Source organism: Diadema antillarum, unplaced genomic scaffold (genome assembly GCF_040938485.1).
Source record: "Diadema antillarum isolate AM-2024a unplaced genomic scaffold, OU_Dant_1.0 seq00000778_RagTag, whole genome shotgun sequence".
NCBI classification, from domain to species: domain Eukaryota; kingdom Metazoa; phylum Echinodermata; class Echinoidea; order Diadematoida; family Diadematidae; genus Diadema; species Diadema antillarum.
The window spans coordinates 776,465-789,384 of NW_027271666.1; the positions used below are offsets into that span (position 1 = coordinate 776,465).

Consider the following 12,920-nt stretch of genomic DNA (forward strand, 5'->3'; position numbering starts at 1 on the left):
TATGTAACAAGAGAGGTATCTTTGGAAAAGATTTATTTTATTCTGCCTAAAAATGAACGTACCGGTACATATACTTTAAAATTGGGCTTAAAGGGATTGTATAGTTTTAGTTGAGACCTAATTTCAGGTTTCTAACATTTATTGGTGAGATAATGAGAAACCTCTTATGAAATATGAAAGAGCATGTAATTCTATGAGGAATTCAACGTTTATTTGATGAAAATTGGTTTTGAAATGGCTGAGATATCCAAAAAAGACGATTTAATAAAGTATGGGACTAACACTTTATTACGATTGCTTTGTTTTACCTTGTTTTTTGGATGTTTCAGTCATTCCAAACCCGATTTTCTTCAAATAAACTTTGAATTCCTCTTAAAATGGTGTTTTAAAGTGTTTTCTTGTTATCTCGCAAAAAGTTGAAAGTCCAATTCTCATCTCCACTAATACTATACCATCCCTTTAACCTGCTTTGCAATTAAACTCTACACACACACTTTTACACCTTCAAGGCACTTACAGTCAACAGGACAGCCCTGTTAGAGAGACCATAGGGGCAGTTTATTCTATCAGCAACGCACGGCAAAATGGCAATGCTGTCACCTCAGAAGATTTGACTTGTCTTTTCGCTCAATGACCTCTGTCAACGGGACTGGGACTTGATCTTGTCCAATAGGACCTCCATCTGAAACTTCATCAAGGGCTGCCCCCTCGCTGTCCGCTTGCTCATCTTGTGGTGGCGCTCTGCCTTATTCTGCCGGTATTTCTCCAGGGACTTCGACCTTTCTTCTTGTTGCCGCCGTAGAGTCTGGAGGATTACAGTGTAATAAATTTAAAAAAAAATAAATGAAAGACAAACAAAATTACAAATATGTCTTTAAAAAATGTTCTGAGTCACAATCTCTTCATTCTCATCTTAGGCATTGAAAAGGTATTTAAAGGGATGGTACAGTTTTGGTAAATTGATTTTGCTATTTTCCCATAGACACCTGCCCAAGTATTCTCGGGACTCATCTCCAACAGGGACCTAAACATGGCATGAAATCTTTTTAAAGATAAACATGTTCAGTCAGAATGTACCAACATAAACTGAATGAACTTAGTGGAACATTTCTGGCAATTGGATGTTTGAAAAGAAAAAAAAGATAAAATTATTGATGATACATCAAAATATGTGCCCCGCTACAACAAAAGGATCCGAAAGTCGGGCGAGGAAAATGTTTTGAAAATGACATGACATTATTCCCTTACTCAATTCCACTTTACATTCATAAATAAAATGACTCATAAAAGTACTCGGTTGCGGAAATGATTTTATCAGTGCATGTCGCGTGGTTTAGGAAATCAGTGTTTCGAGAAAACCGCCTTCAAAGTTTTCCTTCCAAGCTATCATGATCAAGGGAGGCAAGACAATTTTCACCTCTTGACAATAATTATAAGGTATGCTCCTAACAACATTTGCGATGTTCATTCAAGCCCATAGCCAGTGGTCTACGCATGACCAATCACAGTCCAGGATGCCACACACTGACCAATAAAATCACTCCCTCGTTGCTAGGGGCAGAGTGTAGCTGCGGCGCTAAATCCAAAATCTTCGGATGTGTTTCTGTTCCGTTGAAAGTCAGAAAATAATGACCCAGAAAAACGCTAATTTCTTGCCTTTCCTTTGATCAATTAGCTTTGAAATTTCGGCAGATGATAGACCATCCATTATACTACAAAATTATGCCAAAAACAGAAATCCAATCGTTTTGACCGATTTTGATGATCTGACTTCAAACTCAATTTTCTTGGCTATAGCCATAAGCGACTTTAGGATCCTTTTATTGTGGCGGGTCACATATGTCTCTACAATAATGAGAGAAAAAAAAAAAGAGACATAAATATTGATCTCTCTACTTAATAATATATCTGGCAAGATGTGGCATGCCACTACATGATAATGTTGCTTTCTCAAGAAAACTTCATCCCGAGGCAAAAGAATGGGACAAAATTATATGTACTGTGGTGTCTACATAAGGCACAAGAGCGGAGTCCAGCCCAATACAGTTGTCGGTGAGCCTAACACAAGCACTATTAGTGAACTTGTTGCATACCAAACACTTGTCATTTTACGCTGCAGCCCTGAAAAGGGAAAGATAACTCTGCATGGTAGCTACAAATACATTCTGGTTATTTGAAGGATACCTCTAGCCTCATCTGATCAGCCTTCTTCTTTCGGTTGAACTCATCCTGAGCTTTGCTGAACCGGCTCTTGCCATTTTTCTTGCCTCCTCTTTTCTTATACCTCCTTCTGTTTTCTGCACCACCACTGTTCGGCATTTCCTCTGATTCTACAGTCGTCGCATGCACACGTTCTTTCCCCAAAGACGTCCCTTCCTTTGAGTCTGACACCTCTGCTTCTGTCACCTCATTTTTATCAGGGAATTCATCAACTTCTCTTCCTGCTTTTCCATCATGTAGTCTGCTAGGATGAAATAACTGAATTTCATTCGTGTCGACTTTTCCACCTCCTCCTCCAGAAGTTGTCCTCTCTGCTTGCAGCTTATGTTTCCTTCTTATCTTCTGATACTTGTTGATGAATTTTCTTTTCCGTTTGTCAGCGTAGCCTTGACCTGTTGGGAAATGAAAAGCAAGACCTTAGTTAAAGGGTTGGTATAGTTTTGAACATGCAAACCTAAGAAAAGGTGGGACTCACCTTTTAATGCCATGGGATCACGTTGTTTCGTTTTGTTTTTGGATATCTCAGCCATTTCAAAACCGATTTCCATAATAAACTTTGAATTCCTCTTAGAATTGTATGCTCTTTAACCCGTTGAGGACGGACTGATTTTGCTACAACACATACATTTCCCATAGACACCTGACCGAGTACGAGTATACTCAGGACTTGTCTTCAACGGGTTAATATTTCATAAAGTGTTTTTTGAGTATCTCGCAAAAAAATTAACCCGTTGAGGACGGACTGACTTTGCTACAACACGCATTTCCCATAGACACCTGCCCGAGCCGAGTAGACCACGTCTATAGTATACCATACTCAGGACTTGTCCTCAACGGGTTAAAAGCCGAATCCTCATCTCAACCAAATACACAGATCTATAGACATAGTCTATACCATTCATCTATATTTTCCAGCTACAGTATTGATATAAACTTTAAAGGGCACGTACACACGACACACCATCAATGGAAAAATAATTAAGAGTGGCCAAAGACCACATACATGTACGTACGTTGTACTGAGCATCGTTTGGATCAGCCTTCACAATCATGGTGTAATCCCCCTGTTCTAAACAAACCTCATTGTAAACTAGAAATGTCGCTGTACCCCCGCCAAACAACATTTCATAAGCTTTGGTCAAAACAACATTTCATAAGCTTTGGTCAAAAAACTGAGGAAGTAGTTAAATCCGCAAGATCTTTCCTTGATCTTCTGCCATTAGTATGCCGTTACCATGGCAACGTACTTTCGGGTACTGTCGAAAAATGCGTCTTGCACATCTACAACCAAAGGCACGTTACATCTGTACCAAGTTTCATGGAAATTGGGCAAAAACTGAGGAAGCAGTTTGCAACACAAAATTTTCCATCATTTTGGCTCATAATATGTGAGCTGTTACCATGGCAACATACTTTTTGTCACTGTCAAGAAATGTGTCATGCTGACCTATATCCTAAGACAAACATTCAATATGAATTCCATGAGAATTGGAAGAACACTGATGAAGCAGTTTTGCCATGAAGCATTTTGCCCTATATTTTACCAATAACATGCCGTTACCATGGCAACGCACTTTTTGCCACTGCGGAAATATGTGTCTTGCACATTAACATATTCAGATGAACATCTGTACCTAATTTCATAAAAATTGATCAAAAACTGTGGGAGGCGTTCGCGACGCAAGATTTGTACCCATTTTTGCCCATAATATGCCGTTACCATGGCAACGTACTTTTGGGTACTGTCAAAAAATATGTCTTGCACATCTACAACCCAAGGCACACACCTGTGCCAAGTTTTATGGGAATCGGTTGAAAACTGAGGAAGTAGTTCGCGACGCAAGATTTGCAACGGACCGACCGCCCGACCGACCGCCCGACCGCCCGACCGTCCGCTGATTCCTATACCCCCTTCAAACTTCGTTTGGCGGGGGTATAAAAAAAAAAATACAGGTAATGATAATAATAAATTATTAAATGTATAATCTCTAACGTTAGCTGAACGGTCAGAAAGTCCATGGCATCATGACTTACGCACGATCCTTCTTTAAGTTAAAATTTAACAGCGTAATTTGGTGAAATCTGGATGATCTTGATCTTGATCTTGATGGTGTACGTTGATCAGCCCTGGTAGAGCAACACTCAACTTTGGTTCATAGGTCATGGTAGAAGGGACATTACTCAAAATGTTTGAATAATGTATCTTTAAATGAACATGGATCAGCTATATTGGTTATTGCTTGTGGTAAGGAATTCCAGTATCTGGTGGTTCTTGGGAAGAATGAGTGTAGGTGGAGATCAGTTCTGGAAGTAGGGAGCTTGATTTGAAGAGGCTTCCAACTCCTGGTCCTTCTAAGTGGTTCAGGGTTGAATTCACCATGTCTTTCGAAGGGCAAATCAACCAGGCCATAGATTATTTTATGCATGGATATGATACTGTTCATGTGACGCCTATGTTCCAGGGTAGGTAGTTTGATATTCTGGAGCATGGTTGTTACAGAGCTTCCATAATTGTAATCGTTGGTTATGAAACGGGCAGCTTTCCTTTGTATAGCCTCTACTTTTTGGATAAGCCTCAAAGTGTGCGGGTCCCAAACAGGGCTACAGTACTCCAGGTGAGGGCGGACTAAACTCTTATATGCTTGTACTTTGACATTAAGAGGGGCTCTATGGAGGTTACGCCGTAGAAATCCGAGCATACTGCTTGCTTTGTTGGTGATGTTGTCAATATGTGTATTCCATTTTAGATCCGATGACAGGGTTATTCCCAAGTACTTGTGTTGTGACACCTCTGCAAGGCGATGGCCGTAGAGTGTATATGAAGTTGGGATAATGGTACGCTTTTTTGTGAAGTGGATCATCTGGCATTTTGGCAATTTAAATGACATTAGCCACGTTTTCGCCCACTTTTCTAGGCGCTGGAGGTCATTTTGGAGAACAACACTATCTGACGGTGAGCGGATTTCATGGTATAGAATACAGTCATCGGCATAAAGACATACTTTGGACTCAATTCCAGATGGAAGATCATTGATGTATATTAGGAATAATAGGGGTCCAAGGACTGTCCCCTGTGGGACACCTGAAGTTACCCGAGCAGGACTGGACTTTGCCCCTTCGATAACTACTGATTGCTCTCGTTTTGTAAGAAATGCGGATATCCACTTGTGCAGACTCCCTGTGATTCCATAGTGGGTGATCTTCTTCAATACGGTGTGGCACAGTGTCAAAAGCTCTAGCGAAATCCAGTAAGATAGCATCCACTTGCTTGACACTTGGGTTATCACAGGCATCCGAGATGCTTTGGATGGTGGTAATCAGTTGGGTTTCACAGGATCTTTTGGATCTAAATCCGTGTTGATAATCAGATAAAACATTGTGGTCCTCGAGATGATTTATAACATGTCTATATACTATATGTTCCAGAATTTTACAGCAGACTGATGTCAGTGATATCGGTCTGTAATTTGTTGGATCTGAGCGCTTCCCATGTTTAAATACTGGGGTGATGTTGGCCCTCAGCCATCCGCTGGGAAGTGTACCTCTTTGGATGCTAGTATTATACAATTTTGTGAGTATGGGTGTTAATTCTGGAGCACACTGTTTCAGCACGAAGGGTAGGATTCCGTCAGGACCAGGGGCCTTGTGTGGATCACCTAGATCACCTATTTAGAGGGTCTAACTGTTAGCATTGCACTCACAATTTCAACATACCTTCCTCGACACTTCCAATGACCTTCTTATGTATGGCGGAGGGACGCCGTGAGGCAAGGAACCTAGCTTGACTCTTCTTCGGGGATGAGGATCGCATAGCCATGATCGAGATGGTGATTGTGCAGTTCCGCAGCTTAGCTAGCAGACCAGCATGAACAGAGCAGAGTGATGAGACAGGTTTCACCACAATGAGCTTGCAGTGTGTGCGCTAACATCAGACGATAATGCCAACATGAGAAAGTGTCGACCGCCTGCAAAAAGAAATAATAGAGTAGACCTAGATCTAGTAATAGAGTCTAGTAATAGAGTCTAAAAAACTTTAATCCCTACGACGTACATACATGTACAGTGCAGTGCAGTAACGTGTTGTTTACGTGCACAAGCAGAACACATGTCAATCTAGCACGTCAAATCTTTTCGTCAACTTTAACACACAAAAAAAAAATGTAAGGAAATTTAAATTTCCTTTCATCAACATGAGTATAAATATTCTTATGAATAAAATATATTTGGTTAGTAAATTGGACAATAACTTGAATTATTTACTGGCATACAAAATTAAAACAGAAGAATAAATGAACGAGACACAATATGGCTCCTCCCTGACACTCATGAAAGAGCTAGGAAGCTTGGAAGGCTGTTGAATAGAATTTCGGCGAAATTTGATATGTGGGCTTATAACTGAAGGTTTATTTTGACCTAGGAATTTAAGTAGATCGAATCAGAATAAAATGAAGGTGGTGTTAATGGTGGCAGAAAAGCCTCAGCTGGCACAATCGCTGGCTAAAATATTATCTTACGGAAGTCTGAAATCACGTCGGGGATTTAATGGAGCGTGTTCTGTCCATGAGTACACGGGAACGTTCCGGGGACAGCAAGCTAGCTTCAAGGTAAGTACGGCAGCAGTGGCGCACCTCAAGTTGAGGTCAACGACAACGTTGTTGTTTTGTAAAATTTTGTGTGTTAAATTTTATAGATTGTTGGGAGTTGGATATTCGTATCACTATCACTCAGGATAATACATGCACTTCTTAAAGTTCTTGTGACTTGTATAGAATAACCTTTTAGATTCTAATTTTACTCACAATTTGTAACTGTAAAGTTATCATGTTAATTTATGAATATGATTCCAATGATTGTAAATTAGGTAGAAACGCGGTCTAACCTTAGATCTAAACATGGGAAAATATATATATATATATTTTTTATGTAGGCGCCTAACAATGGTAAATTTAATCTTGTTACATGTTTCATGACATGACCATGCATTGTCTGATGTGTACAAGTAAGCTAACTAACCTAAATTAAGGCCTAAATCAAATTTACACGTACACATAAGCTGCTGATAGTACGTCCCTGGCAGTAATGACACACTGTGTGCCATACAACTTCAGTGTCTGGTTCAGTAGTGGTCTAGTGGACTAGTCTAGACCCTAGTGGTTCTACTTCTACAGCACTGTGAAAAAGTATTGTGGGTAAAATCTTACCGCCCTAACAGTTACCGGGTATGATTGGACTTAGTCCACCCACTGTCACTGATTATGAGTTACACTTACAGTTGAACCTCTCTTATCCGGCCTCCCTTTATCCGGATCTCTCTATTATACGGACGCAATCTCGCCGTGATTTTTTTTTAAAATAATTTCGGGGATTCCCAATTCCTTGAGAACTCCTACACAAACACACATGAATTACATATACTTGATACATTTCTATTTTATTAGGTAAATCATCCCAAGAATTTATAAAAGAAAATGATTTCATTCTTGCAAACACGAACCTCTATTTTGGGGTCTATTACTGAGTGTAACAATGAAAAGGTGGCAGTATACACATTACCACATGTGGTACTACAGTGTAGAATGGGCTACATCAGTACATGTGTATGTATATGTACATGTATAAAGCATTGAGTCTCCCGTATCCGGCCAAATCCCTTATCCGGATAAGCCCCGGTCCCGACTTGTCCGGATACGAGAGGTTCAACTGTACTACTTACTGACGTCTTAGACAGTTATTGAGTTAACTCAACAAATGCGAAATGGAAGTAGAATTATAAATATTGTTGCTTTATCAATGAAACAGTCACTGTTCTCACCATAACTTAAAAGTAGCAGAGACAGGGAACAATTCCTGCCACCGCATACAGTACGTTAATTTGTAGCACTTTGCTATGTGTATGCATTTGATTGAATAATTAAATGACAGCTATTTCAAAATGTCATATTTTTTTTTGCAGTTTGTACAAATATCTAGTGATAGCATATTTGTCCAATTACTGAAATTGATATTTAATTCTAAGAAGTGAAATTATTCCCAGAAAGATCCAGCTATGATTGCTCTATGCTTCTTCTACTTCTTGCTTATGTTTTCATGACAGATGACATCTGTCTGTGGCCATGTCAACGGACTCGACTTCCATCCTCGCTTCAACAATTGGGACAAAGTTGATCCTGTGAGTGGAGCAGCTGAAGTTTGTTCACTAAACTGATTAACTTTTTGAGGATGAGTCCCAAGTATACTTGGGCAAGCGTCAATGGGAAATGCTGTTATAGCAAAATCAGCCCGTCCTCATCAATGACTTAATGATTCTACTAGTCTGTATCGGGGTTGAATTGAGATGAGGGTTCTATGGGAAAGCTCTCCATTTTGACACAGTTTGATGAAGTAGTCGATCACCCTTATTCTATATTTTCCTTCTGACAGCATGAAGTAGAAACATTCAGAATTCAATTTCTTCTTCTTCTTTTTTTGCAGTTATTTCATTTTTTTGTTTTAAATTTCAGTGGATGATGCCGCTGATGAGCATATCATCTAGCAACATGGCAGCAATGTGTAATTTAAGAGAAGTTGAAAAGAGGGTATCCCCACCTCATGTATTATCTACCATTAATAATCTGATAATCTGTGATGTCTCCAACCGTTTTGATAATTTTTTTTTGCTTTCGAATATGTAATCTACATGTATGTGTTCACACAGATATTTTTGTTGTTGTTGTTGTTGTTGTTGCAATAGTGAGCCTCAGTTTGTGATGTAAGATAGCTGCCAGGAAAACGCTTTCAAATACTGTAGTTCTCATTAATGTAGTACTTTGTATGTTTCCCGATGTACAGAATGGAAGGTAGCTATTCACCTTCAAGCATTTTTTTTTGTGTGTGTGTGTGTTTGTAAATGGTCATCTGTTGTCCTTGTTGTCTGTTCTCTGTAATCTGAATTTTGTCTGATAGATACATGTAACAGTTTTACTCTTCTTGTTTCCTCTTGTATCAATGGATTGGTAGTCTGAACTGTTTGGTGCCATCACGGAGAAGAAAGAGGCTAACCCAATCCTCAACATGCCAAAGTTTCTTGCGCAGGAGGTAAGATGGATGGGGAAAGGCAGATATTTACTAGCAACGTTGTTGGTAGAGTAGAATCTTCCTTTAGGGCTATCAGCAAGTCTTTTCTTTTTCTTGTACTTCAATTCTTTGAAAGAATTTGAATGAGATTATACACTGTAGCTGCATTTCAGGTGCCAATAAAGTACTTACCAATATCATCATGTAAGCAAGCAAAGTTAGTTGCTCAAGTTAATTACTTCATTCATATTTTTGTTTCATTTTGGGGAGGAAAAATAACCTGTTGAGGACGAGTCCCAAATATACTTGAGCAAGTGTCTATGGGAAATGTGTGTTGTAGCAAAATCAGCCCATCTTCAATGGGTTAAGCAGATTTGAGTTTATCATTCTGCATCTTTATCATTTCTCTACCTTTCTGACTGCCCATTTAACTCTTTATGTGCCATGTTCACACACCTGACTCGGTCGACGGCGTGCCAAGTTCGCACAAATCCACCCAAACTGATCGATAAATTGCCAAATTCCATAGTTTCACTCGTGATTACATCCTCTAACATGTAGCTTGCATAGTGTGGTGATTGAATATCATTGTGTACCTTCTTTGATTTTCAAGTAAATTCTAAGTTTCTGTAACTGTTTTGTGTGTAGTGGTAATGCCGGGACAATAATGTAGCTAATGATCATTTAAAAGAAACATAATCAAAGATCTGTCGTAAAATTTACATCGTAGCAAAGCTTGGGATTTTATGTACAACTTTGCTCATTTTTTTTCCAGCATAACAAAAATCTCTGAAAGGTTACACAGATTTGAAAAAAAAAAAACAATGTTTCCTATAGCATGCCTGCATGGCAGTTTTAGGAGAGTATGGCACACAGTGGAGTTTACACTGTGGTGCATAAAGAGGTAAAGTCTACTTGCAAAATAACAATAAAAATAAAAGTAAAGTTCATAAAAGATTAACAAGACTATTGAAAGAAAAAAAAAAAGGAAGGAGGAGGACACAAATAGCATGGTATCAAGTGTAGAAGAAGGAGATGTGAGTGATCAAAAATGTGCTGAGGACTAAATGGTATAGTTTGGCTTGTTTGTATGGAAGTACAGGCCTTGCATGTCTGTGAACAGGTTCTCATTGGCAGTGGGGTAATCAAAATCACACTCTCTTCACTACCCTACAGGGCAGAGGGTGTGACTACCTCGTACTCTGGCTGGATTGTGACAAAGAAGGAGAGAATATATGCTTCGAGGTCATCAACTACGTACAGCCGATGATGAGTAGATCCTCGGGTAGAGATCAGGTAAGGGCTTATTTTACCATCGCTGACCTTCCTTTGGGCTGGTTTACTCCACATAAATGTAAAGTAGCTGGCTGTGCCCATTGAATTTCTCTGGTGCAGAAGCTTTCTGCCAGCAGTTCCTCTTGGAACATGGATAAAAATTAAAAAGCCAAAGTGTGCTTTCCTCACCCCTAGAGTAAGTATGTCCTGATTGTTCAGTGCTACATGTGGATTTGAGACAGAAAAAAGCCTGTCTGTACAAACACCAATGAATTCACACACCTCTCCAGCCAGAAAGTGTCCAGTTACTGGGTTGTCAAGCACACCGACCGAGTTACAGTTGGGGCGACATGCTCTTGTGCTTGTGAATTTCATCTGGCTTAACCCGTTACGTGCGTCGTGTACTGCTTGGCATTGTAATCCCCATAAGAATGTACACATTGTTCAGAGTGTCTGGCACAGAAAGGGTTAATCAACTCTTAGTCTGAAGCAGGGGGGGGGGGAGGGGATAATATGTTCAGTGCTGATGATATGCTGTACTATCTACATTGGATCGCCAGGAGTTGAGTGGGTGACCAAGTAGGTAAAGGTTCTCTGAAAGGGTTGTAAGATGTCAACTATCTTGTGTCATTTCCTTATTGCAATGAAGCAGAATTTCATATCCATGTACTTGTATTATATGATACATCCATGTCGGCAGTTACTCACGATATTGAAATCTTTCCATGCTCACCTTGACAGGTGATCTTCCGCGCCAAGTTCAGCGCCATCACAGACACCGATATCCGGCGAGCCATGAACACACTGGTCGAGCCTAACAAGAACGAGGCCATGTCGGTGGATGCCAGACAGGAGCTGGACCTGAGGATTGGCTGTGCCTTCACTCGCTTCCAGACGAAGTATTTTCAGGTTGGGATCAGACAAAAATTCTGCCATCATACAAATTCAACATGAGATGTAACCAGAGACTCTGAAAGCCTGATAGAGTTTTCAAATATCCATGTCCTGATTCTCCAGATCCTGAGCTTCTACAGTGCACTTCTGTTATAACGAACACAGTTATAACAGAATTTTTTTACGCCAAAATAAAAGTTCAGGTCCTTGATTTTTATCTATGTACATTTGTTCTGCTTTGTCTGTTAGGTTATTCTGATTTACTTATAGCAAGACAATACAGCCAGTCCTGCGGACTTTATCATAACAAGAATTGCTGGTATCTCAAAAACCTGCCATAGAAACTGTAGAAAAGCTGGCCACTATATGAACTTAGCTTGTGGGAAAGAGTGCTGCGGGCTCCAGATGCAGTCAAGCCTACAGATGATCAGATTGTTACATACAACACTGTACAAGGGGACAAAAGACCTTGGCATTGCATGATATCAAAAGAAACTCAGTTTCACGATTAATGTTGATCTTCAGCTGTGGAAATTCAGCCGTGAGGTATTTGATATGTGACCATGCATCACAAAACAAACAAAAAGTAGCACCACAGTGACTTTGTGTGAGGACTGCAAATAGGTGAAATGGGCCAACCTAACCAATCTTCAGTTTTTCATATTTTCTGAAAGAGCAAGTCTTCTTTTACATTATGATAAAGTTTGGGATCATAAAACAAACAGGAACTTGTGTTTTTCAGCAGTTTTTCTTGAACACTTTTTTGGTGGAATAGTGTGATTAGGTGTTTATCATAGAGCCCTCTTTTCATTTCTTAAAAACTCTGTCCATACTCTTCACTTTCAACTACAATAACTTTGAAAAGAATGATGCCACTGCGTTGAAAGTTGGCATTAATCATCTACAGAATATGTTCATGACGCATGCACAATTTTGGCTTAATCTGATAATCCCTTCATTGTTGTTGCTCTGGTGGTCAACATCCTGTTTTTTGTTCAATTCATCACACAGCTAGCATGACTTGGTAAAGACTAAGTGCTTGAATAGACCCTGTACTTCAGAGCTTGTTTTCTCAGTTCACTTTTTCCAGAGTGTGTCCTTTCTTTCCAATAATTAGATAGGTTAGAAGAGTCCATTTGAATTGAGTTATACATCATTTTAAAGCTTAGAGTCTGCTCTTTCAGAATCTGCTCTTAACTAAAATCCATGTCTAGCGACTTTTTGTTGGTTTTGTGATGCAGGGTCACATATATAAAACTCACAATTTTTGAAGAATCCTCCATTCCTCCCCCCCCCCCCCCCCCCCCACACACACACACACAGTCATCAAAGGGTAGCAACCTTGCACATTTTGCTTCATGAATGACTGTATGGACAGCAGAATATTTCACTGAGGTAAAACGATTGCTAGGCTTGTGTAGATTTATTTCATTTCGTCTTTGTTTATGCCACCTTGAGAACTCTTGGTGTAATAAAAC

General features: G+C 39.6%; 2 protein-coding genes across 2 annotated transcripts in view; one reads left to right on the forward strand and one right to left on the reverse strand.

Annotated features, from left to right (window-relative positions):
- Positions 1-429: 429 nt before the first annotated feature.
- On the reverse strand, positions 430-6,048 carry LOC139739000 (uncharacterized). The gene is made up of 3 exons (XM_071649616.1): positions 5,935-6,048; positions 2,185-2,612; positions 430-805 (listed from the first exon to the last, which is right to left on the reverse strand). The coding sequence occupies exons 1-3, from the start codon at positions 6,035-6,037 to the stop codon at positions 641-643; spliced, it is 696 nt and encodes a 231-aa protein (XP_071505717.1). The 5' UTR covers positions 6,038-6,048; the 3' UTR covers positions 430-640.
- Positions 6,049-6,548: 500 nt separating this feature from the next.
- The window catches only part of LOC139738986 (DNA topoisomerase 3-beta-1-like), a 40,897-nt gene continuing 34,525 nt past the window's right edge, over positions 6,549-12,920 (forward strand). Inside the window, exons 1-5 of the mRNA XM_071649601.1 lie at positions 6,549-6,824; positions 8,315-8,389; positions 9,217-9,294; positions 10,450-10,569; positions 11,290-11,457. Of these exons, the coding sequence (XP_071505702.1) occupies positions 6,666-6,824; positions 8,315-8,389; positions 9,217-9,294; positions 10,450-10,569; positions 11,290-11,457 (600 nt within the window). The 5' untranslated portion in view covers positions 6,549-6,665. The remainder of the gene's footprint in view (positions 6,825-8,314; positions 8,390-9,216; positions 9,295-10,449; positions 10,570-11,289; positions 11,458-12,920) is intronic.